Source organism: Pleurodeles waltl, chromosome 6, assembly GCF_031143425.1.
Source record: "Pleurodeles waltl isolate 20211129_DDA chromosome 6, aPleWal1.hap1.20221129, whole genome shotgun sequence".
In the NCBI taxonomy this organism is placed as follows: Eukaryota; Metazoa; Chordata; class Amphibia; order Caudata; family Salamandridae; genus Pleurodeles; species Pleurodeles waltl.
The window spans coordinates 1,676,761,931-1,676,788,971 of record NC_090445.1 but is presented as its reverse complement, the minus strand read 5'-3'; the positions used below and the strand labels follow the sequence as shown (position 1 = coordinate 1,676,788,971).

Genomic DNA, 27,041 nt, shown 5'->3' with positions numbered 1-27,041 from the left:
GTTAATGGATTGTAAACATCCATTGAGAAGATCAGAGCCTTTAATTTGTTGTCAATATTTTCTGATCTTACTTTGCACCCAATATGCTTATGTCCTTGTGGCTTAGTAGCAGCAAGACGCCATAGGGTAGGTTTAGACTACTGAACCTTACACAGATAAATACATACCCTTTACACTAAAAATGAAGAATCAAATTAGTCAGTCCCTCACACTGTAGATCTAACCGGTGTGGAATGAATTCTACAGCAAAAGATTTAAAACTAACAAAATACATTCCTACATGTCCCAATATTTTCATGTAGCACTTTGAGACAGAATGCATATTGAAAATCAGTGACTCATGCAAGAAACATTTTGCTGACAAATGTTCATCGAATACATATTTGGCATCTGGAGGGGAACTAGGGGCGAACTAAAGTTTTCTGAACAACTTAAAAAACACAATTCATCAATACATTTCACACTCAACATAGTAGGACCCACTACCCCATTACATTGAAGTAGATGTAACTTTGAATGAAGGTGAAATACATTCCTACATCCAAGTAGTATTCATCAAAAGAATTCAATCAAACCAATACCTCTTAGACAACTACTAAGGTATTTTATATAGAAACTTGGGAGATCCTTCTAAAGTCCATGCAGAAAAAAAATAAGAAATGGCTAAAGATTCATATTTGATAAGAAAGGATTTTATACACACACACCAGCACTTATTGAACTGTCATAAACAAACATAGTATGATTACTGGCCATTTTTAATAATGATCTTACACTTTATGAACCTTCCGTGACATCCCTAGCTCTGTCTACAAAAGAGCTATTAATCAAATGAGTTTACTGCTGAAAACCAAAAAACTACCACCATCTAATTCACTGTATTATTATCACAGATCAGAAGCACATACCTTTGTGTGAACTGTACTAAATGTTCTTTTATTACCAAGGGATTTAGAGTTTATAGCTTGTGCAACAGTAACCAAGAACAATATGACACTAATATGCCTGCACTACTGATCATGAGATTCACATCAACAATGCAGCTTGTGCTAGTCAGCCAAACTAACCAGGTACACATATGGTGTAATAAACATCAATTAAACATATATACGTGTTATTTCAAGTTGCAAGGAATGCTGAAAAGCATTAAAATTCACAAATTAAATTTCAAATTGGCAACTATCTTCCTCATCCACCAAGAAGAAGAGACAACAGTAATCTTACAGACCGAAAAAACTTTTGGTAGACTATGATGCCCTGGCCTTCTGAGGATTAGCCAGACATTTAAATTCAAATTTGGTAAATTGTGTGTAAAAGGAGTGAATCCTCAAAAAAGATAACAGGATTATAAATAATACAGAAGTCCAAAAGGAGATCGCACATCATAGAGTTTACTGGCATGCGAGAAAAGAAAACATAACCCTCTGATGAGGGTATTCCAGGTGAAATAAGGTAAACTGGAACAAATGTAACACAACTGTAGGCAACTAAACACCCAAACCCATGTGTCAGCAGGACATGAAAGTTCACACACATCAATGGTAAACAATTAAGAAGAGACCAAGTTTGAGACAAAGCATGAGACTGTTTTTTTTAAAAAAACATATCTGTTACAATAATTGCATATTGGTCACTGTCACTATTTACATTAGGCCATAGTCTCCAGGAACACGTTACATATACACTTTTTTTAAGGCAATTTTTTTCTTATGTATAGAGTGAAAATATTTAGAAGGAATTGAGGTTTTAAATAATGAGATATTATTCTGTTATTAGACATTCAAGAATATAAGAAGGCAATAAGCCCTAAGACTCCGAAACACATTGGAAGTGAGAATCTAATTAATATCACAACAATACGTAGGAAATGTCAGAATCAAGTCACCAGTAGATTATAAATCAAAATGTAGCCATTACAACAAAGTGGTATATACCAGTCTCATTTCCTGTTGTCAGTGCCAAACATGCTGAAGACTACACTCAGCACTGATGGCGAAGAGGGGGAAAAGAGATAGGGATATAAGGAGAGGCACCTAAGAGACACGGTTAGTCTGTGGTCACACAGCTTGTCTTGTCGGGTGGAAGTTCTCATAACATTTTTGCAGTCTCTCAGAAGAGAAATTTTATTCCTAAACACTAGGCTACTGCTCCTCTCTGCTCTTACATGAACTTCATGTACATGTCGTTTTTTCATTTAAATGGATTGAGCATGAACTGTATCTTTCTATAGGAATAAAGGCCTACACAAGAATGACTCTAGTAACTTTTGCACTATAGTGAAAATTCATTGCCTCAATGGGTAATAACTTTAAATTACTAGAGAGTAAAATAATTGTCTTGTTTAGGACAAGACAGAATTCATGTAAGTAGGTGCAGGGGACACACAGGTGCCCAACAGGAGTTCTACAAACCAAGCATGTGATATTCAAGTCTCCATATCTATCTCAACCCTGAGTCCGCTGAAGAAGAAAAATAGGAAAAGATTGAATAATTCCAAGGATGCAATAAAAGTCTTTAAGGTGGCACTGCAGAGGAAATTTGAAGAACTGTTGCAGGGAAAACATGTAGGAAGATGCTCTTAACATCTCACTTGAAGATAAGCTCTATATTAGAGTCTGGAATAAGGGTGAAGAGCTAAACACAAGCACAGAAATACAGGTCAAAGACAGAGGGCAGGAAGAGGCCTCCTCTCATGAACCGGGAGGAAAACTAAGCACCTGACTAAGCCTTGGCTGTGCTTTTATAGACTGTGGAATTCTTGTATTCTGCAATAGATTATTAAAACCCTAATCCTGATTTAGATTTTCAAATCCCAGGCTCATTAAATCCTACAGTAGAATGACGATTCTAAAATTAACGTGCAGAGAGAATCTTGATTTCATTAAAGACAACGGAGGCTATCATTATGCATAAATCCCTTATTGCTGCCCCAACATGCAGCCCTTTAAAGAACAAACATACATCATAAAGTGAACAATTCCACAGAGGAACCCTGTTACAGCATATATGACCATAGCAACAACCGTCTTCCTCTTTTTAGGCTGCGATACGAGAAAAAAACTTGAACTTGAAACAACGTGGAGCTTTGGAGACCAGACAATCCTTGGTGGCCTTTTCCAGTTAGGAAAAATTCCCCACAGAAGAAAGATAGTTTGAAAATACTGTTTCCAAATACGATATAGTACAGTACATTATATATATATATATATATATATATATATATATATATATATATATATATACATACATACACATACATACACACACACACACAAGATAAACAGGGTGAGGTGGGTGCTTCACTGGGTTCAGATAGAAATTGAAAAAAAGTGTTCATATTCAACCAGTCTGCTGCCTTAAGAATCTCAGAGAGAGTACCACCAGCCCAAAAAACCTTACTGGCCATATCATTTCTTGCTAAATGAGCACCAGAATACGATAGGTCTATGCCTGCTTCCCTCATTACTGCTCTAATCCACCTGGCTACAGTGGCGGTATAAATGCTGTATGCGGTTTCACATAAGATATCAAAAATTCATCTTCACCATGATTTCTGCTCATAAACTTCCATGCAACTTACCACACAGAATATTGGTCAATCTTGGAATAATGGATAGAAAATACGGCTAGACATATTCTTTGTCTTTTTCCAAATGTCAAAATGAACACCATCTGAAGAATAAATCCTGCTACAGACTTCCAAAAGTTTAACATATGTAACCCTTCTGAAAGATATTAGGCAGAGAAGAGTTGCTAATTTATGTGAAATCTGTCTTATATAAAGATAACAATTACGTGGCCATGAGCCAAAGAGTTTGAAAACGACATTAACATCCCAAAGGAAAGAATAATGAGGTCTAGGAGTAGGGGTGTGGAATTTAATTTAAAAAAATCTGCTTGTCCATGGAACAGGTTGCTTCTTAAATCTACTTGTCCTGTAATAAAATCTACTTGTCCCTTTGATGCCATTTAGTGTGACGACAAATTATGGCAGCACTCTCATTATGTAAGAGCTCAGATAACAGCCTTTCTGAATATGCCAGGGCTAATACTATATTAGGGCTTAAATACTAGCAATTTCAAGCCCACTATAGCAATTTACTTATTTTTCCACCTTTCTGCAGATTTACATACTATGGCTGGAGGAAGCAATAAGCAATAGTTCCAGAGCTGAAATCCTTTGGGTCTTTTCAAACCTACTAACTTGCATGTTTTAAAGATTTTCACAAGCTCTTCGGTAATGTTTTCCAAAGACGGGGAAAGGTTGGAAATTTGCTCCTGACAAGGACAGAAGCAAAAGTTCTTCCAGGGTTGGGGACAAAGTGGTTGGAGGGAACGCAAACTTGTAAACGTTCAATAAAAGTTCACATGAGCAAATCTACACGTATATCTGCTTGTGCTAAAATACAGCTCACAAATATTATCTAGGAGTACGATTTCCTGGTCTACTTCTGTAAATCCTTGTGAATTCATGAAAGCCACTACTGCAAAGACATATACCATGGGTGCACTTTTGTGACTTTATTTAAGAATTGGGCCCCCAATTAGGTCTGGCATTAACCAAGTCATTTTGTTTTTATTAAAATTCTGTTTCTCTCTCTAGTCATCTTTCGGCTGGCTTTACTGTGAGTGACTGCATTCCATTCTTCTACAAGGAGCATATTGGCACACAAAGTAGTTTGTTCAGTGCCAGGATACTGTGACAATGAGTGCTTTTTAAGCCCAATTTATTTTTGCTTTTTGCCAATGTTGGTTACAATGGTGAGGGCCTGGCAGCTCCCACAATAATACATTGTTACAAAAGCCATGTCAAAAAAGACACGCAGTGAAAAACCCAGAAGACTGACAACTAATGATGGATCGGTTGGTTTTGCCAGTACTTTTTATTTCCATGTTTCCCATAATCTTGCTGAAAACGATTACACTGCTTTTCCTTTATAAATATTTTTTGGAAATACTGGCATGCTTCAGCACATTTTACTAAGTGATACTTATGAGCAATACTACCACAAATTTCACAGTAATTTAGGAAAAGATTTTCCCCATTTGAAATTGTTTTCTGCACATTTTATTTTGAAAGCAAAGAATCATCAATCTTGCTTACAAGCTTCTGCAAACATATGCATCTAATCAGAGAGCATTATGGGAGTATTATGCCTAGCCTCATATTGTTAAACTTTTCAAACATGTGTACACTTTTTTTTAACCTACAATGTTTATTTCGAGTGCTCACCCTAATAGTAACGGTTTTGCATTAATGAACCATAAATACAAGTTCGAAAAGCATTAACATATGGACACACATATTACCTCAACTGCAGTCAATTCCCTTCCCTGCTCCATAATGTGGTACTTTAACCTGGCAGGTAAAGGGCTTGTGCTACAGGGGTTGGGCCTACTTGTTCAAGGACAAAATAAACATGAAAATGTGTTGTGTTTGGCCCCCAAACAGTATGCATGCCCTGGGTGCCGGGCTATAGAAATTCCTTCCTCCCCCCGGCTCCCCCCCCCCATGAGGTCTTTGATTCGGATACCTTTCATCATCCTGCAAATTAGTAGGTCATACACAATTGTGGTGTCGCCTACTAAGGCGTGACCAGCTGAAACACCCAAAATGACAAGTAATAGTCCTGTAGGACAAACCTGGCAAAAACAGTTCAGCTAAATAGTTTGCCAAAGCAGTCACAGGAGCCTCCATGGGATTCAAACTCCCGTCCCTGCACTAACTACACTATTTGCACATAACTCCCCTATATCTTGTCCTAGTTACTGGTGCCCATGACTTATCCAGTAAAACCTTAGCCTTTCCTGAAAGTCTTGCAGAACCCTTGATATTCTCCAAACAAGAAGGTCCAGCTTCCCCTCTACAACTAAAGGATGATGTTCTCCATCTGGGCACATCAGCAAACCCTGATGTACTGGGATGAGACATGGTTTCTGTACTGCTAACCAAACCTGTGAACTCCAGAAGGGGGTGACTAGCACTAATTTGCATTCCTCTTTCCAAACTTTTCAGACTACCCTCTGGATCATGGCGAACGATGGAAAGGCATAATCCCTCTCCAAGTTCCAATTCTGGACAAACACATCTACTGCCACATCTTCTGGATCTGGTCTTCAGCTGAAAAATCTGGGTACCTGATGCGTGAGCCTGCTGGCAAAAGATCCAAATCTATTGGACTCCAAAGTTTTTGGATCTCCCTGAAGATTTTTGAATTCATCTGCCAATCGCTGAAGTCCCTGAGCTGACGAGAATTCCAATCTACCTTCAGTTTCAATTTCCCTGGAATATTGGTTGCTGACAATATAATCTTATCTTCCCAACAAAAATAAAAAAAATTCCCCACTAATTCCGCTAACTGTTTTGATCTCTAGCCACCCATGCGATTGATAAAGGACACAACTGAGTTGTCCATGCGAATTAGGACCACACTGTTGACCAAATGAGCTTTGAAGCTCCTTAGACTGTTCAGACCTGCCATTAATTCTAAACAGTTTATATGTAAGGAACTCTCTAAACATGACCAATGAGCCCCTGTTTCTAAATTGTTCGGACAGGCAACCCAGCCTGAAGAACTGCCATCTGTCTCCAAGGTAAGCTCTGGCACATTCCCAAAAATTGCTTTGCAGTTCCAACACTCAGAAGTATATGCTGAAGCCTGATATGATTTCTAGAACCCAGGGTAGTTTGTTATATCTCCCCATCTGTGAATGAACATTTTCAATCTTTTGGCAACCTTAACAAGAGAAAAACCAATGCAAATTGTTCCACCTACCTTCGGAGATTGATCCATGTGATCTTGCCTTTCCTCCTCTAAACCTAGATCTTCCCCTTTGTGGGTAAAAGCCTGCTGAGGTCTGGGAATCTCTGCAGTAGCTTCTAAAACCTTGAGTGTACTACTGTTTTTGGGCATAGAAATTGGGACCTGGTGACACCTCGGCTGGCATCCAGTCTCTTCTCTTCGGCAGTCCCAAAAACCTCTGCCCCGAATACACATCTTAAATTGTACTGGGCTTTCTCAAAGTGGTAAACGTGGAAACATATTTGCTTGACAATTTAATAAAATCTTGCCCAAATAGGAGGCCTCCAAGTTCCCCCTTTGCTTCTTTATTAGCCAAGTCTGAGAGTTTGGGAATCATCCTCATAAAGATGACTTTCTTTTTTTCGGTTATGAGTGCTGCATTGGCATTGCCCAACATACAAATTACCTTCTGGCTCCAACCTCTGAGGAGCTCTAGATCTATCTCAGAGTGATTCATATGTGCTTCCTCTGCCATGTCTATTATTCTAGCCAAAGGACCCATAATATTCAGTAGGCAGTCCTGACATCATTTCAGGCATCGTTCTTTCCTTGGATCTTTGCCAGATTTAAATAGGAAAGTAATTAGTTCTGGATCCAAGTTTGGTGCCTGACATGCCTTGTCATCAATACTCTTAGGCATTCTGTCCTCGTCAAATGTCTTTGGTGCCTCTCAAGGGGTCTTCTTACACACCGTTTAATAAATTTTGACACATGCGTAAGTGGCCACCACTCTGAACAGCAAGGATGTTTAAATGAATCTGCTGAAAACATCTTGTTACCCAAGGGGTCTTTAATGGGTCTATTGGAAGAAGTACCAGGTAAATCATCATCTAGGCTGCCCAGAGTGTCTGGGTCCTCCTCCATGTCATAAACAACCTCATTGAGTCCCTTGCCATTGTCATCAAATATATCAAGGCTCAATGAGTCCTGGTTACCTAATGTGCCTTGAAAGACACCATGGTCGCTTGTACCGCGACAGGCACCAACATCTTTTGTAGCGCTGTGGCTTCCTTGGCCTTTTGTAGTGCTTACCCTACCATGCATTTTCAGACTGGGTGTCATTCCGCGTTGTCCTCGACCCAGTATCTTCAAGCCTGTTGAGATGCCTTGTTTTCCGTAGGGCGTTACCACCTTTTTTTCCAGATAGTAGATCTTTCGACATCAGAGATGGAGAACTACTCTTCTTCTGAAGGGACACTCCTCTTTCTTTCGGTTATTTTGGCTTCAACTGCTTCCTTAATGGATTTTTTTAAACATTTCTTCCCCAAACTCCATCTGAGGAAAACTACTCTCCGCAGCCATGCCATCAAATTAATTATAAGTTGTATAATAACAAGGTAAGCAATATAATTTACCTTATTTAATTGATTAAAAATTAATAATATTTAAATAATATAATTTACCCTAGTACACAGCCAAAGGTAGATTGAGGCCAATGAAAAGGCAGCCGACAGATATTGTTCGGCAAGACTGTTATTCCAACGGGCATTCTTTATTTAAATTGCATAACTATGGCAACCATTCGTATAAACAAGCTTCAAACTAAAAACGTGATAGATCCCTTTTATTAAAATATAGACCGTCTTTACTTCCCATTACTTGTGAAAAAGGGCGGGGTGGGGGTGAAACGCTTCAGCATCTCATAATGAAAAGGCAAATCACTGCCAGGCCCAGGGCGCAGCAGAAGCCTTTTGGCAGTTTAGGACATCACCAGGTAAGTTATTTATTAGTGCCCTCTGTGCGATAGGCACTCGCCTCTCCTCTTCCCCGCTGGGTCCCCTTGTTGTGAAGAGTTCCGCTTGGGATTATGGGCCGTGCAGAAAAGGTGCAAGGCATGGACAGCCTTGCCCTCTGATCACTCCCCTCCCCCGGCCGGGTCTTCCTGTTGTCAGGACACCCACTCGGGAGTCAGAGGTCACGCAGATGAATTGCAACGTGCCCTCAGTATGGAAGCCTTTCCTCTCGGTTGGGTCTGGTCGAGGCAGAGACCCGCTCGGAAGTTGCAGGCCGCAAAGCAACAGTCGGGCACTCAAGCCAAAACCATCTAAAGTAAAGAGAAAACTCAGAATGGTGAGCTTTTGGTGTCGCCCTCACTCTTTATACAAGAAATCTGTTTGCAAGACAGCTACAATGTTTCCAAAATAAATACATAAATCACCTTACAAAATGTATTGATGACACCTCAGCTGAATGTGATTGAAGATTATAAATTAAACTACATATTGTAGTCAATAACAAGAGCTCATTCCATAATATGGAATAGCTCCATCAACATATATTTATAAAACACCACAAGTAAACCCATTATATATTCAGAGAATAGAAAATCAAGTACTTATTTGTAGGGGAGCAGCTAATAAAAGAGGAAAGTGGTTGTTGCTATGGTCATATATGCTGTAACAGGGTTCCTCTGTGGAATATTTCACTTTATTGCATGTTTGTTCTGTAAAGGGCTGCATGCTGGGGCAGCAATAAGGGATTTATGCATAATGATAGCCTCCGGTCTTGTAATGAAATCTTAGATCCTGCTGAAGCCTGTCACTCAGTTGGGTCACATGGCCAAGACTTTCAAAGCACTCGCATGGAGACAGCAGGACTGACTGTGCTAGTGATGGGGAAGAAGGTAACAATCAGGCAGCAAATATATGACAGCCACAATTGTCTGGGGCATGACCCACAGATCACAGAGCTGACAACATCCTGGGTGGCAATCCTCTGAGCAAGGGACAGAAAAGGTTGCTCAATAGTGCCAAGGATCAAAGGTGGATGGGAGTAGGGGTGAGCAGCTTTAACATCCTATGACCAATAACATTTAGGCCCTCATTACGAGTGGCGGTCGGACCGCCACCAATGCGGCAGTCCGGCCTTCACATTATGACCGCCACTTTTTCACCGGCCAACAGCCTGGCAGTCCCAGCAGTCTACATCCATCACGAGTCCCCTCTTCACCAACTTTTACATGGCGGCTGCACCACCATGTGAAAGCTGGTGGAGATGGGGTGCTGGGGGCCCCGTGGAGGCCCCTGCACTTGGCCTGGGCAGTACAGGGGCCTCCATGGCCAGTCCTGTTGCGCTTTTCACTGTCTGCATGGCACCGGGCGCACTGCAACATTGCCGCTAGCTCTATTATGAGCCGGCATCAAAGTTGTGGGTTGTTTCCCGCTGGGCCGGTGGGCAGAAACTCTTTTTTCGCCCACCAACCCAGTGGGAAACTCGTAAAGGCCCTTGCGGTCAGGTCACCACACTGGTGGTTTTCAGACCACACACGGCTTCCGCAGACAGGCTTTTCCGTCCGCAGAGGTCGTAATGAGGGCCCTACAGTGTAGATTAAAATAATTTGCAATATAAAGTCAACAATACAGGCTTACAAACACACCATTTAAAAAAACATGGGAGTCACAGTCACACTTATGCTTCATATAAAAATGATGTATAAAGTAGTCAATATAAGAACTAAAAAATAAATGGAGTATTACTTATCAGAAGTAGTCTGAACACTTTTTACTGAACCTAAAGGTTGTACAATACAGCCAACAGATTCACTTGAATCACCTCCAAAACAAAATGGGGTAGTCTCTCATACTATTCTACAGTGAGTCTCGATAAAGACCATATGTAAAAATGTTTTCAAAAGAGAAAGCAAATGTTATCACAATTTACCATAAAACTGGTCAGCACTAGAGAGGTAATTTCAACCTTTGATTATGCACCTTCAGTCTGAAGAAATGGAACACACAATAATTTGTAATGTAACTCTTAAAATAAAAAGTAATTTTAATCCTTACTGCAAGTTTTGAATCAACAAGACTGTCTCCTCATGGAATAACTGAACTGGACATAGTTAAAATAAAGACAATGCCAGGTCACTTAAATACATTTTACAGAGGTTTTTAAAATTTGCTTTAGGTGGGAAGTACTCAGATTGGAAAGAATGTCCAAACTGAGAAACTAATTATCTGTAATAAGCTTACCCGAGTGTTTTGCAGTATACTTTTGAGATATAAAATTGCCATCAAAACTTCCCTTGCAAATCAGTGCGTTCAAAGAGTCCTCAAAAACGCTAATGTGACCAAAAAAGTTAATAGACTGAACAATAAACGTCTAATGGCACCAGTGAGGGAAGAGTCACTTGGAGACATACAACATAATGAGGTAATGAAGATGAAAGTATTAAATAAACATGTTATTAAGGTTACTAAGACAAACAATAGAACCATTTTATACAGGAATTAATTTATTATTTACAGCCTTAATAGCGGACTATTTTAAAGGAAGTTAAGATCTTAGTTTTGGAAAAGTGTATTTATAGGTTGATCATACTGCTATCGTTTCGCACAAGACCAATTTGTAAGGCCAGTTATGTCATGGATAAAATGGTCATCATCAACATATACCAGATGACTACCCCTTGCATCACCATCATGGTGTCGGACAAATGTAAGGACAAAACAAATGAGTTAAACGTACCTTCGATTCAGGTAATTTGCAGTGCGAGTCATCCTTCATTCAACAGCTCAACTTCAACCTAAGCTTGTTAGTGTAGTTCAACCAAACATTGAAGAAAGGTGCAATCAAATCCATCATGCACACAATTTGGCCCAAAAGTAATTCCTATGAACATCAAGGGTAGTGGCATAGTCTATATAACAAACAAAAAAGCTTCCTGATGTTTCTCGTCCAAGCTCTCCTGTCCAGTAAGTTTAAGGCCAACATGTTGTTGTGCTGGACATTTAGCCCAAAAGCCAGTTTCAGAATTTAAGCATTTTCCTTTCAGAGAACTGAGAAATATTCTGCAAAAATAATATGGCAAACAATGTCCAGTTTGATTCTAATAATACAACTACGTGATAAATGGTGGCATCAGATATCGGGTCCCGTTTGTAAAACAGCTGTGAACTGGAACCTTTCAAAGATGATAGAATAATCCCAAGATAATATCTGTTGGTAATATTTAGACCCAGAATTGAGCTTTGCTTTAGCCTTTAAAAGAGGCCACCACTATACGATTTGGTCTGGCAGCATGAAATTCGTAATATGAAAGATATTATTTTCCCATTCAGGATGAACAAAATTAGAGCTATGACCAGTGGTGTATAACATAGCTCCTAAACATCAGTGTTATACAGAAGCTGAATTAGTCTTTAGAACAGTTCACACCATACCTCACAAGATTCCAGAATCTTCATGTATCACTAGTCTTTATACTTTCAAACAGCTGACACCAAACCTCATGTTTACCTAGGATAATAACAAAGACATGTTCCTAGTTTTGTTTCAAATACTCTCATAATACATCTCATGATTCAAAACCTGTGCCTATAACTAAGCATTTGGAGTATTCCTAAAGTACCTTTTTATAATTATCATATCAAATTTATTTTAATGTTGCATACTTACTGAATCATGTCTGCCACCTTTACCTGCAGATACCTTGTAATTTTAAAATGTGTCCTGAAAAATCTCTCCTAAACATATGAATTTGACTGTTTAAGCAGGCACTAAGTAACAAGTGTCCCTTAAGTCTGACATAAACTGATGTGGTCACAAAGATTTCAGGGAAAATGACAGTGGTTCCATCAAATTATTTTATCAATCATAATTATTACATATTCGGGGACAAAATAATTAATAATGTGTACGGTATGATTTAATTTTTATACTTAAGTTCTGGGGGGAGATGTTCTAATTTCAGCCCAATAAGCAACCTGGTGACAAGAGAGATATGTTCACACTCTTGCACCTAAATGTCTTTAAAGTTACCTCAGTCATCCTCCCATTCAACTTGGAATCCAACCATATTCTGGTACTTAAGTAGAAAATCTGGAAACCATGTTTGATAACACTCTATTGTGTAAAACTTAATTCGAAAAATCCACCAACTACTAATTCAGAATAATACACCAACTACTAATTCCACCTGCTCTGGAATACCACACCATATTCTATTTCAGTTACTCATACTTTTGGTGCAACAGTTACTTTTCCCAGACTAGGCTACTACATCTTTGTGAGACTTCAGACAAAATGATGCAGATGATAATACAGGTTAAAATACAACAGTAAAAAACAACATAAAAATCAAAAGAGAAGGTACATGTGACAATACTTTTAAGCCAAGTGTGCAGGCTCCTCATTAAACAAGGGGTCTAGTTTAAAGTTATTTTTGTGTTACGAACTGCAATAATATGGTCCTGAAATATAGCACAACTAGAACTTTATGTGTGATTCCACAAGTATCAAGAACTGAAAACACAAATTAGTTAGTTGACGGCTAAGTGATTATGATTTCAGCAACAAGCCTGTTGCTTTCTTGGGGACAAGGCTGAGTACAAACCGTCTCATACAAAACTAACATTTGATTTATTTAAACATGCTGTCACCAATGAATAATTTAGCATTAGCATATTTATGTTACAGGTAAATCTGTGCTGTGAAGCTCCCTCTATTGTGCATGAAGAGTATTACAAAATGTCATGACAAAGGGAAAGAAATGAAGGTTACTTCTTCAAACTTAGAGGAAAGTAGTAGGAGAGAAGAATGTCAATAGTTCTCTATTGTACTAGCAAACGTTCACCAGGACAAATACATAAACATTAAATAAAGATAAAGGATCTATCTTAACTGACCTACAGAGCTTCTAGTTACTGCTGCATTTGGCCATCACGTTCATCTTTTGAAATACACAAAGACATTATTCAGAAACATTTAGTCTTATCTGTGCCATGAGTGTTGCCAGGGGCCTCCACTTTCAACCAGTCCTGGCATTTTTGAGTTAAAGGAATTGCACTTTCACAATACTATGTTTGAGTTCCACCAGGCAATCTGTCTTTCGCTCAAAGGCCTAAATTGTTCAGGAGTATTGTAATCCATGAGGCCACTAGGTTAACAAATGCAAAGTAGAAATTATGCTGCAGGAAGACGGGCATAGCTGTGGTATATGTGAAGGAGTGGTTACGTAAAGAGGCCAATTGCCGTTTGTACAAAATGTTGGCTGTTTGGTTATTGGATGAATGTTGCAAGGATTCTATGTACAAGTGTAACAGATACGTGTTGGATGTGGTATGAGGTACGTGCGCTCTTTATTTGTGATAGAAAGACGCATGTGTGCTAGGTGAAAACATTTCTTGTGGGAGAAAGACATCATTCTGGTTGGATGTTGCTATGTTTGAAAGATATGCTTGGTATAAAAACAAATCTAGGACTGCTGCCTGAACAATAAGTATCAGTCATAAGCAAATTGGAAGGAAAACACTACCCACAATAGTAAATGAATGTGAGCCAATGAATGAGAACCCAAAATACTCTAAACAAACACTAGCTAAAACGACAGTGTTCTATTAGTGGATATAACCAGAACATAACAGCTTTGGATGCATTTTGCCTGAGGTTAGGAATGAATTATCCAGAAGAACAACATTATCTACTTATTTTATCCAAAGTATGGCCACTACTTAGTGCTATTCGCCTCCGGGCCTCAAAAAATCTACTAGCCCACTTGCTATGGCAAGTCATATTTTATCAGGTTGAGACATTTTTAGGACCTACTTGCCTCTTCTGGCGAGTTGACATAAAACAGAAGTTCTGTTCAGTCAAAAGGTGAAGGAGTAATAATGATGCCTTTAGATCTTAAATAAACCATGCATTTGCTCTGTGTTGAGAGACAGAGGTAAAAAGGCAGTGTGTCTTACAATTATGTTTCCTTCTGACTGCAGAGTTCCTGGATTTTGTCAGTTTTCTCCCCAACACACAACATTAAAATAACTAAGTCAACTGTACAAACATTTCAAAATATATTTCAGTACTTGTGAAAGCCCACTGTTTGTACTTCTGTGCCATAAAAAAATATTTTATTAGGATAGCAACAAATCAGAACACTTTACTTGGTGATGTGCAAAGAATAAATATGTTTTCTGAAACCCGATTCGCACGGATTGTTAATACATTCTATAGTTTTATCAGTAAAGCTGCAAGTTAGTGGGAAGGCTTATGGATATTTCCTGGAAACTTTCAGTCTGTAAATGACAGTGTGCGACCACATCATGCTTTAGGAATATATTTATTGAAGTGAGAGTTTAAACATAAACTTAGAAACACACTTGCCATGGTAGCAATGCTATTAGTAGACTAAGAGGCAAGTAATGGATTATGTGTAAGCTACATGTGGGCTTCATTCTTTTTATTCATGGAGCAAACATTTAGTCTACTTGAGCAAAGAAGTTTTTTTTTGTACAGCAGAAATGCTGGGCTCACATATTTGAAGGTACACTCCTGTGAGAATGAAAAAAATGTGACTGCAAACTAAAATATTTGCTAGGTTCAGACAATTTGAGACTCGTTTATGGGTTAAGTACATTATTACAATTATGGTCGAGTAGATTAATCAAGTTACTCGATCTGCAGGTCTGGTAACATTTTTTATGATTTTTTTAGGCCTGCTGGTCCCTTTGCTGAAGGGAACCACGTTTTTTTTTAAAGTTACCAATTCTGTCATGATCTTTCTTTTTAGTTTTTAATCAATATTAGCCTGCTTTTCTTTTAGTTTCTAATACAAGCATATCAGTCTGCACATGTTCTCATGCTTCAAAATTGCCTTTAAAGTTCATAAATATACAAATTCTCAATAGATATTGTGAGAATTCATTGTAGCTTATCTCTGTGTCACTTCCTAAAATAGTAGTACTTTACTGTACTTGTTGTAAAGTAGCACTTCCATAAACATACATTGGGCTTTGTGTAGGGTACAGCCCTAGAAACGTGAGTGATGAGGTCCTGCCAGAAATATCCGTTTCTATACAGTGGTCTAGGTTTCTAGGCAGAGGTTCAATTGAGCAAGCACTTTAAAGTGTTAAACCACAGAGCTAGAATCAACCTTTAAGAGTGAAGGTTCATAATGGCCTGGTGTCTCTAGTTTTAAAAGTAATGTCTACTTTTCTAGAAAATTTTACGACCTGCGAAAATAATATATATCTGAAAGGGCAGAAACCATTGCTGGAAATGAGAAACCATTCAAATTCGGGATCCAGCAGCTATTTTCAAGCTGAATTCACCATCCTGGTCAGCCTCAATGAAATGTGACAACTTTGCCCTGACGCCATTTGTCGAAACAGGGTTAACGTCAGCAGTAGCCACACTTTACCTACTGTGTTCAGAGAAGCAACGTACAGTTGGTGAGGAAAGCCTCTTATTTTCAGTTCCTGCTGGGCCCCAACAGAAATGCCTTGCTCAAAAGGTCATTAGCACTCTTTTTATTTGAGCAGGAGCTTCAATACCTCGGTTACAATTTCATCAAGGCAACAGAGACATTTAGCTTGCACTTTACTCGCGTTCCAGCTAAAGTTTGATTTGCAGGTAGATTTTTGAGTTTTCTGAGCTGTGTGTCAGATATGCATGCTCTGAAGGATAGTCCGGTGTATTTCGCCATATGCAAGTACACTGATACCTATGTATATAGCAATTACTAGTAAGCTTCCAGAGCTAGCCAAATTCATCATGTTAGTGGCATTGTAATAACAAAGTAACAGTAAGGTGCGTCACTTATGCCTTACAGTTTGCATGCTACTTCTCGATGCAGTTTATTACTCAACGAAGTACATTACAAAGGTTTATAACTTGTTACTTCTAGGTGTCATAAGGATTTCTGCGTCAAAACCAGTAACCCACTCAGCTCTCGATAAAGTATAAATCTGTGTTCTGCACATAAAATTTTGTCTATTGGAGACGTCCCATTAACCCTCTATGACAGTGCTTCCTAACCTGCAGCCTGTGAACTCTTAGGGGTTTTCTACATTTGCTCTGAGGGTCATAGACTGATTAAAAATAAATAAATAATATTAGGAGAGTAATAAGGTGTACATACATAAAAAGATCAATTAAACACTTTAAAAATTTTGAAATTTGAAGCTAAAAATTAAGTTGGTATCTTTAGCTTAAATTGTAGGAGCTGCTCAATTTAGTATGGACAACTGGTGACCTCAATAAAAGGTACTAGTATGCAAGGGCAAAAAAAAACCTTACATTAGGTTCTCTTTCTAGATTTATCCAGCACGTCTATTAACCACCAGAGTTACCTTACTATACCCTGCGAAGTGCAAATCTCTCTGCAGGATGTGCCTTCACCTGAGACATTTTAAAACAGTCTTTTTTTCTGCCCACGTATGTCAGAACATACCTTCTATCACTTTTATCCTTGCCGTCCCGTGGTCACATTTTTTTTTAAATATTTTTTTTTATATGACTGACGCTGTCCCTCATCCTTGTACCGCACGACTCCACCCGCTTTCTGTAGCCAACAACGGACTCCAATTTATGGGATCCCAGAAATGACCATTTCCAGCACAAGTAAAAACTGGGCGTTTTCGAGAATTAAGGGGAACAATACGTTCTCTAGATGGGCGGGAATTGTATTTTGAAAAGACGGGAAAGTACACACATCGAAACGTCATTGAATCCAGGTCGAATATAAAAATAAATATATGGATTGCGACGACATATGGTGTATAACGTTCCAACAACAATTTGTATCCGGTGCAAAACGGAAACAAAATGTAAAAGCGTGTCACTATCCTTTCTGCTGATTAGCAAGGGTCGCTTATGGAGAGCAATCATAGGCCGTTCTGACCACTGGTCAACTATCATGCCCAAGAAGTTCTCATCCAAACAAATGCAAGTTTCAAATTCGTTGCACTTTTCTGAGTCGGTAAAAAAGAAAGTAGTCCAAAGTTTTCGTAAGAGGTATACCGTAAGTATGTTTAAACACCGAGTGCAAGGAATTGCGGGATTCCTCAACAGCGGCCTCAATATCAGGAGAGGGGGCAGCATCCCATGCAGCTCTGACAGGTGACAGCGGGGTGGGGCAGGGTGGACGTGGGGCAGCAGGCTAACGCGGGCAGGGAAGGGGGCAGCAACTGACCAGGCTGAGGTCGCGGTAGAAAGTGATGAGCAACAACCGTGGCTGGGCCACACATATGCAGGGGGCCTGTAAGAGTCAGAGCCAGGAAAGCTTGAGTCTACCGCAGGCCTCTCCCTGCCCAGGAGAGCCTCCGGCCATCCCCGGGCCCACAGCGAGGGCCCCGAGACAACCGACCTATCCCGCTGGGGTAGGGGCGCTGCCTCTCCCTCCAGCACCTCCCCTGTCATTACTTATACCCTCCCGGGGCCCCTCCGTACCTACCAGGGGCGCGCTCCTCACTCCAAGGGTGATTGCCGAGCTGCTTTTCGGGGATCGATTGAGCAAGCCGCGCACGATTTCTCGGCGCTCCTCTTACCGGCCCCGTACCTCCTGAGCGGTTGAGGTTCGATCTGTTCAGCAATCGTCTTCGGCCACCGCGTCCTTTCCTGTCAGCGGCACGCGAAGAGCCAGTGAGGCAATATCGACGATTAGGCGCTCTATCAGATCTGTGGCGTTCGGCCTCCCAAAAAGCCGGTTACTAAGAGGGCGGCCATGCTAAAATTGAGTGTTTTAAGGACCAATGTTCATTTCTAATACATAATTAATACACAATAAAATGGTAAGTCTACTTTGAGTAAATGTAGCGTGTTTATTTCTACTTCTATTATATTTGTACTACTAGAAAATGAAGAGAATATAAATTAACGCTTGCTTAATAGATTTTCCGAACTCACAAATAGGAGTACAAAACAGCGTTTTTCTCTAACCAAGTAGGTTTGTTTTTTCTTCTTGGATGATTTTGATACTGGAGGTCACCCTTCCAAGATGGCTACCTAGCTTACTAAAGACTAGTTGCAAACGTTGGACATGGTCACCTGAGAATGTAATCAGCTGACCAGTAGCCCACTGTGCTCTGTTTTTGGGAGCGGACCGGAGGGGTGGCCAGAGGTACAAGGATAGCTGGTCCCATACTATTTCCAGAGCTTGGATGCAGCTGCTACTCTGTGGTCTTTACCGGTCTTCTCCAGGACTCCCTATCAAGTTGTTTAAAGCCAGTCTAAATCAATCCTTCCGCAATTCGTTCCTAGACGCAGAATGGCCCCAGAGGACTCCCAGCCTCTCCTGGGGCGATGGATGCGAGATGACTCTACACCGGTTAATATCCAAGAAGACCGTTACCTCAAGTGAGTTTAGCCTTGGATGTTTTCATGTTTTTTTTTTAAAACTATTTAATACAGGATAGGTGGTCAACCCAAAACTGTTTCCAGTGGTGGGATTTTATGTTTCAAACCACGATAGAAATCTGGTGCAAGTTAATGTGAACTAGTAGTTTCAAACCACGAGAGTGACGCACAGTTAGTACCTTTCCCACTCTAACAGTGATTTGTGCCAACCTGTGAAGGAAGCCATGGGCTACCCCAGTATCGCCAGCAACGTCAAGTGCCACGAATCATACGCTAGAAGACTAATGCATTTGTGGCCAATCCCTTGCCCGAACACGAGATCGTCACGCAATCACTCAAGAGTATACGATTATTGTTTTCCTGCCTCTTGGACGCACCTTGCTAATTTTTCATTAATGAAGTTGCAGGCAGTGACTAGTACGAATGGGGACTGATTTGCTGAGTTAAACCAGGGCAAGGAATCAACGTTCACTCTAATTGTAGTGTTCTGTGTGTACCCCATTTGGCTAAAGTATTTACCTCACTATTCGTGCCCTGTTCCTCTCAGCCAGCTCTCCACTGCCATAGGTTGGATCGACTGCTTGCGTCCAAGTGTGACTCCATTTGGAAGCTCTCTACAACGAGAAATCATGGGTAGAAGAGAAATGGCGGGACAAGTAGCAATTTCCCTGCTGGTGAGATTCGTTATTCGAAAGTCAGACATGGCATGCAACCCCTAAGCAAGAACACAAAATGCGAGTCCTTGATAATAGTTTATTTGTGTTTAAGAACACAGACTCTAGAGTGCAATAGCATCCACAATGGCTCCGTACCAAACTAGGCTGTCCCTTGTTGCCCTGGTATTGCACGTAACTTTTTTAATTTTTTTTTAATATACTTTTTATTAACATTTCTGTAGCAAACACATCATAGCTTTGTTCTCCCTTATTAGTATAATGGTCAACATGACATGGAGCAGCACAAGGATACAACATCAGTTCGTCTCTTGCCTTCGTGGTATACGATGACATGTGCAGGGCTTGCAAGGCCAAACCATTACCCCTCCGCAGAGAATACGCTTCACAACTACAAAATCATCTGATGGAGTTTCTGTTGTGACCTTCATTCGTCCAGGGCTTTTCTGGGATCAGCACTAGCAGTCATCCACCCCCTCCTCTGCCCAACCATTCCACACTTTAGTATATTTTTTTGGGCATCCCCGCACTATATATAGGGGTCTTTCCAATCCCATGCAGAAGTCCATACCGCATGCTCGTCCCTTAACCGAAGGTGCCTGTGGGTCCTTCCAAGCCCTTGCAATATCTCTTTTGGCAAGTACTAAGCCCAACCACACCAATATTTTTTGGTATCTCGTACCCTCCAGCCCATGGGAAATGAGTAAAAGAATCAATCTGGGGTCCCTTGGAATGGCCCCGCCCACCGCCGCCTCCAGAGTGACCAAAACTCCACTGCAAAAATTAAAAAGAGCTGAGCAGTGGCAGAACATATGTAGTAAATGTCCAGGCCTGTACCGCATCACAAACAAGCATTGCTAGCTATATAGCCCATGCAATGTAGTTGTGCTCTAGTATAATAGGTGCAATGCAGCAGCTTGAATTGAATGTGTCTAAACTGGGAGGCTACGGCCGCTTCCTTAGGTGCCTCCAGTGCCTCCCTCCAATCGTAGTCTTCTAATACCCCAAATCCGCCTCCCATACCCTACACACCTTCTCCATAGGATCGGGTAGAGCACCAAGAAGCATTTTGTATGTCAGTGAGAGCTTATGTTCTGTCATATTGGTCAGCAGTAGTTTGGCCTCCAGAGGCGAAGACTCTGGCAGCTCAGTGAGAGTCCGTATCACAGGCGTCAATGCATGACACAATTGTAAGTATCTGAAAAACTGAGTGCAGTGAAGTGCAAATTCTATTTTTAGGTCCTGAAAGGACTTCAGTGTACCTCTGTGGAGTATATCTTTTAGTTGTGAGATCCCCTCAAGATCCAGGTAACAAACTCCTTCCTCAATGACATCTTCTTTTGGACATAAGACCCCTGCCACAGTGGCGTTTCCAAGGTCGGCTTGTGCTCCCCACCCCCATAGCCTTTTGTACCTCCTCCCACGCTGCAAACACCACCCCAGTCGCAGGTGGCAGTTCCATCCCAGTGGCCCCTCCATACAAGCGGTGCAAAATCCCCTGTGGTCCCATCTTCGTCCCCCTCCAAAGCATATGCCGGGTCGGTGAACCCTCCGTACCACCATTTATTGATGACGGTGAGGTGTGCCGCCCAGTAGTATAGCCGTACATCCAGTGTGGCCAGTCCCCCTTCGATCCCTAATCTGCAGCATTTATCAAGTGAGATGCACGGGATCTTGCTTCCCCACCACAATGCACGCAACTGAGCATTCACCTTCTGAAAAATGGACACAGCGACTGGGAACGGACAATTCTGAAGGTGATACAAGAGGCTTGGTAATGCCACCAAGATGGTCGAACGTCCCATCGGAGACAACGGAAGAGCCCCCCAGAACCCCATATCTCCGGAAAGCCGTTCCATTTGAGGAGCCAAATTTTTCTCAAAGGAATGTTCAGCGTTCCCCTTAACATACACTCCTAAGTATGTAAACCTGTCTTGTCTAATGGGCAGATCTGCTGCCCATAACTTACTGATGGGTGCAAATCTATCGGGTAGATCATTGATTTTCTCCTATGAATACGAAGGCCCGAGTAGTCCCTGAAAATCTCCAGTATCTGCAGTTCTCTGGGTCCTGATCTTTCCAGATCCCCTAGGAATAAAAGGACATCATCTGCATTTAGCGATATTCTGTCTCTCACCATAGTCTCCCACTGGAATCCTCTATACAATGTGTCCTGCCGCAGCCAGGGGCTCTATTACAATTGCGAACAGCAGAGGCGATAGGGGGCAACCTTATTGCGTGCCCTTTTCCACCGGGAACCATTCCGAGACCTGTCCTCCCTTGTGCACCCTAGCTCTGAGGTCTGTGTATAGGAGTTTTACATAGCTGATAAATCAGTGTTCGCAGCCTACCCACTCCAGGAGTGCAAACATATATGCGCAGCTGACCGAATCGAAGGCCTTCTGGAAGTCAATGGACAACAGAGCCCTGTGCTCATCTACTGACGCACTCAGAGCAATGGCATTATCCACGCGCCTCAGATTATGTCTTGTAGCCTGTGTTGGCAAAAATCCTTACTGGTCAGAGCCTACCAGGTGTCCTATCACCTTCCCCATCCGGTTGGCCAGCACTTTCGCCTACACCTTGACCTCTGCATTTAACAAGGAAATGGGTTGGTAATCTTCACAAGTATGGCTGGCAGTACCCGATTTGGTTATTACTACAATATCTGCCGTCCTAAGATCCTGAGACAGCGTGTCCCTCTCTACAGCGTCCTGGAACATTTCCAGCATGGGTTGACCTGCGTGCTGCCATACCAGACGCCAATATTCGGGTGGAAATCCATTCGGTCCAGGGGCCTTCCCAGTATTTAACTGTCCCAGCACTATTTTCAATTCTTCCACTGAGACTTCCATCTCCAAGGAAGCTCTGTCTGCAGCTGATAAGCTGGGGACTGATAGATCATGTATGAATTGAGACAGGTCCGATTGCGAACTCGCCGGGTCCGCCCAGTACAGACCCCGATAGTAGTGAACCAATACTTGGGCCATCGGCCCTTGTCCCATCACGTTTGACCCATTCCCCCCCCACCCCCCCCACCCTCAACTGTAAATACGAGAAGGTAGTCAACCCCGACAGGGGGGTGCATAACCAGTGCAGGGTTTTACTGGCCTTATCTCCCCATTGTTATATTCTGCTTCGAGTTGCCTGCCTCGCTGCCCTTGCTTCCTGTGTTAATTCCTGCCACAGCAGTTTCTGCGAATGTAGTAGGTCTCATAGGTAGGTCTCCTGTTCCTGTTCTATGTAGCGACCTTCCAAGTCCATAATTACCCCTCCAGATCCCGGATTTTCTGCCTACTTCTTTCCCTCTAGCCTTTCACATAACTAATAATCTCACCTCTCAAGTACGCCTTCTGCGGCTCCGAAATCACTTCTGACGAGGCCACGGAGCTCTGGTTATTTTGGAAATACTGTCAAGAGTCCCATTCCCAGCAGTGGCGGAGCATAAACCCTCGAGCAACATGGGCCGGCCCTGAAGAGTCCCAGTGACGGCTACATATCTTCCCTGGTTCTGTCCATGTTTTCGTGACAGCCAACAGAGTACGTTTCCTAACTAATATAGCCACCCTCCGGGATCCCCAGTGAAAACCTGCATGATATGCCTGTGAATAACCTCTACGCAGCAGAAAGGGGCAGTTGTTCCCCAGTAGATGTCTCTTGAAGGAATACCACATCTGCCTCTGTTTTCAGTGCAGCTCTAAGAACCACCCCACATTTAATCTTGTCTAATATCCAGTTTACGTTCCAGGGCAGACCTTTAAGTATACCTGCTGTAGAGGTAGCCAGCTCTTTATCCTCCCTCATACTGATAGCCATTGTGGAGAGATGTACCGTTCCCTGCATTCGCTCCCTCTTGCTGCATGCCATGTCAATGCGCTTCCCCACTTGCAGTAGCATATTAGAAGTGAACACGCCCCCTCTCCTCCTGCCCACCCCCCTTCCCAACCCTTCTCCATACTTCCCAAACACAAAGTACCTGTCGTGTCGTATCTAGGGGCCTAGCTAACTGGGCTAGACTGTGATCTGTAGCACTCCCTACACGAACCCCTCCCACCCTAACATTGACAACCCCCCCTTGAAAACGAAGTAAGTTATTACTCATTAGTCACCGCACATCCCACCCCTGCTCTGTACCTACATACTGAAGGTATTTGACCATGTCTTATGGATCCGTCTGTTTGTCTCTCAGGGGACCGTGACCCCTGTCGTGACTCCACATCATCTTCCAGTGCAGCTGGGCCTGCCGGCGAGGTGGTCATATCTTTTGTAATTGAGCCGCTGCAGGGCCTCAGGATTGAGCATGACGGCCCGGCCTCCGAGCTATCTGTCGCTGTGCTACTTTTGTCCCGACGTCTGAGCATCTTCTGTTTGTGCACCAGCCTGGATGGTAGGTGCTTTCGGTGGTCTCTCTTCACGCCAATTCCAGGCTAGCTCTGGCATGTCAAAGAACGGAGATTTCTCCTGGTACAGTACCTTTTAGACGAGTGAGTCCCATTGCTCTCCGTTTAGACTTGACTTCCAGAAAAGACCTGCGCTGGTGTTGCAATTTGAAAGTATAATCAGGGAAGAGCAGCACTGCTGTGGACTGGTAAGTCACTGGTTCCGCCCATCTCACTGCTCTTAGGACAGCATCCCTGTCTGCGTAGTTAAGTAGCCGCACTATGAATGGCCTCTGTGGGGCCCCCACCATGGGCCGGGCTATCGGTGTCCTATGTGCACATTTCACAATGAAGCATTGTGAAACTCTTCTTTGGGAACCCAACTTCGTAGCCAGTCCCACATAAATTTAGTAGGAGTAGTACCTTCCATTCCTTCAAGAATGCCCACCACTTTGAGATTGTTCCTTCTGGCCCGGCCCTCTGCGTCTTCTACTCTGGCCTCAAGTTGATTCACCAAGTGCTTCAACTTTGTTAAATTTTCGGCATGTGTTTCAACTGCATCTTCAGTTTCAGAGAGTTGTCCCTCTACCTCTGTGTGGTGTTGCGAAGATCCTGCCTAATTGAGGCCAGATCCACCTTGAGCTCTCCCGTTTTGCCCTCCATGGTGACTTTCAGATCATTAATGGCTTGTAGAATAGTTACCGTCTGAGCTACGCCCCCAGAGTCAGGGGTCCTACCAGTCGCACCTATTTCGCTCCCAGGGACATTCTACTTAGCAAATTTGTTGATTCGTTGTTGTTGAGCCGGCACACTGCCTGTTTTGTCGCACCCCATCTTAGCGACCAAGCTATTTCAGCTGTTACTGGTTGTTGTGTTCCGTGCCTCTAGTTAACTTGGGGGAGAGGAGCCCCAAATCTATCTCTCACCTTTCTTCTGCGTGTCACCACCAGCCGGCTAGTAGAGTAAGGTCTACACTGTACACAATCCAAGCTCCTCTTGTCAGGGTCACAGAACCGCCTACGATTTCCACAGTCCTTTGTTGCCATTTCTTCGCGTCCTGCCTTCCCTCCTTGTTCCAGTTTCCCAAGTCACTTAGTTATCTCCCGACCTTCGGTAAAGTGCGCGTGTGGCAGGCGACAATCATTTTCTCCTTCTGCCAAGTGGACTCCCTCTTCTAAGCAGACCGCAAAGGGAGTCTCCCCCGAGCCCGCTCCTCCACAGTCATCCTAGCCACTCAGGGCCCATTCACTGTTATGCAGCGCGTTTTTATCCTGCCATGCCTTTCCCCAGGGTGCCGTCACTGACTCTCTGCCACCGCACCCCAGCCGTCCTCACTGCTCCGTCCTAATGCACCATGTCGCTCTGTCTGCCTCTCGGTTACTGCCACTGCTGCCCTCCACTCACAGCACACTGCGCCAATCCCTACCGTGCTTCTCCGAATCCGATCCATTTGGGCTGCGCACCGCGGGCAGCCCATCAGCTAGGCATTGCCATCTGGGCTGATCGTGGAGAGGGCGCCTCTCCGACCCACTCCGCAGCCCTCAAGTACGGCTCACTACTGTCACTCGACGTGCTCCACGCCGTCCAGCGCAGTTGACGTATTTTCATCGCTGCGGCTGGTCACAGCTCACTGCGTGTCTCTCCTGTTCGTCCCGGCAAGGCCGATCCCATGCCGCACCCGCCGGGCCCTGCTGAACTAGGCCTCACCTCATCGACGCAGCTGCGCACAGGCCCCGATCAGTCGAGCCTCTGATTCTTAGGGGCCTAACAGTCCCCTGGCATCATTCTTCAGTGTCTGGGTGTCGGATACTGCACGGATAGAGCGGGACGGGATTAATACGCTTGGAGGCGCGTTAGTCTGCGGCCATCTTCGTTGGCGTTTAGCCACGCCCCTTTTAATGCACTTAACTTTTTAAATACCCCTGAGCGTGCCTTGATTTGTCTTCCAGGTATACATGAGCCCCCATCCCCTGTATGAACTGTGGCAGGTATGCTCCTTTCTTTGCCAGACTTCAGACTTTCTTTGACATTATGTTAAGTTTTCCCTGTTGCTGCTCCTTTTAGCACGCCGTTGGTACTACAGTGTGCATAATTTCTTAATTTACTTTAAAACACTCTACTACTATTCTACCCACTGCCAGGCCTCGTCTGGGAGGGGGTCTGCTGTTTGGGGAGGTCTCCACTTCTAAAATGCAAAGCTAAAATTTCATCCAGGTGTCACTTGTTGCCCCAGTTTCCTTACACACAAGCTTGTAAATATGTAGTCACCTATACTCTAGCCTGTGATAGGAAGTTGGAGAAAGCTTCCGGACATCACCAATCAGCCTTTCATATTATAAGAAGGACCACATCTCTGCAGGAGTCACTAGGACTGGGGCAAGAGAGAAATAAGACATAAACAAGACATAGAGAGAGGTATTGAAGGGATGCAAGGAAGGAGAAAGATTGACAAAAAGAGAAGGAGCCGAAAGGTAGACAAGAGGGACAAGGTTAAGAGAGGGGAAATAAGAGTGGCACTACACAAGCGGGGGAGACAAAGTAGGAGAAGGATACCGAGAGGGATGATTGTGAAGGAATGAAAATGTAAAAAGGAAAATGGAGAGAGTGGGGTTGGGTGGTAGGAGAGAAAGAAGGATGAGAATGGAGAGGGTGAAAGCAATGCGAGGTGGGCAAGTGGAAACAGAGGAAAAGGGAGGAAATAAGACATAGAGAAGTAGAGCTGAAGGGAGGACAGAGCAAGAAAAGAGGGGAAAAAGAGTTGGTGAATGGGACAATACCAAAGGAAGAAGATGGAAATAAGAGGAGGAATCAGAAGAATGCATTTGGAAAAAGTGAAGGGAAACAAACAGGACGAGAGAAAATTAAGAGGAACGTGAGAAATTAAAGTGGAGCCAAAGAAGGTGACCGGGAGGGTGTGAATGGTAAAGCAACGAGGGAAGAGGCAGTGTCAAGAGTTTTCTTTTTGTAACAAGAAGGGAAATATATGTAGTGCCACATACATATTATCTTAGTTCCCTTGTGGACCAGCAGTTTAGGAACTTCATTTATAGTAAGTGGTAAATCTAAGGAACTGTCTGCTGTCCACCATTACAATTGCCTTCACTACATGGATA

General features: G+C 42.6%; 2 protein-coding genes across 5 annotated transcripts in view; one reads left to right on the top strand and one right to left on the bottom strand.

Moving 5' to 3' along the window:
- The window catches only part of FBXW2 (F-box and WD repeat domain containing 2), a 71,122-nt gene extending 52,951 nt beyond the window's left edge, over nucleotides 1–18,171 (bottom strand). The window contains exons 1-2 of one of the 3 annotated variants that reach the window (XM_069241692.1): nucleotides 17,974–18,106; nucleotides 11,966–12,041 (exon numbers count right to left, since the gene is read on the bottom strand). The gene's annotated coding sequence lies outside the window, so the exon portion shown is untranslated. Of the gene's footprint in view, nucleotides 1–11,965; nucleotides 12,042–17,969 lie in introns of all 3 variants that reach the window. The other 2 variants (XM_069241695.1, XM_069241694.1) reach the window with 2 other exon arrangements.
- Nucleotides 18,172–18,591: 420 nt separating this feature from the next.
- The window catches only part of SLC2A8 (solute carrier family 2 member 8), a 90,185-nt gene continuing 81,735 nt past the window's right edge, over nucleotides 18,592–27,041 (top strand). For both annotated transcript variants that reach the window (XM_069241690.1, XM_069241689.1), the window contains exon 1: nucleotides 18,592–18,875. In XM_069241690.1, the coding sequence (XP_069097791.1) occupies nucleotides 18,787–18,875 (89 nt within the window). In that variant the 5' untranslated portion in view covers nucleotides 18,592–18,786. The remainder of the gene's footprint in view (nucleotides 18,876–27,041) is intronic.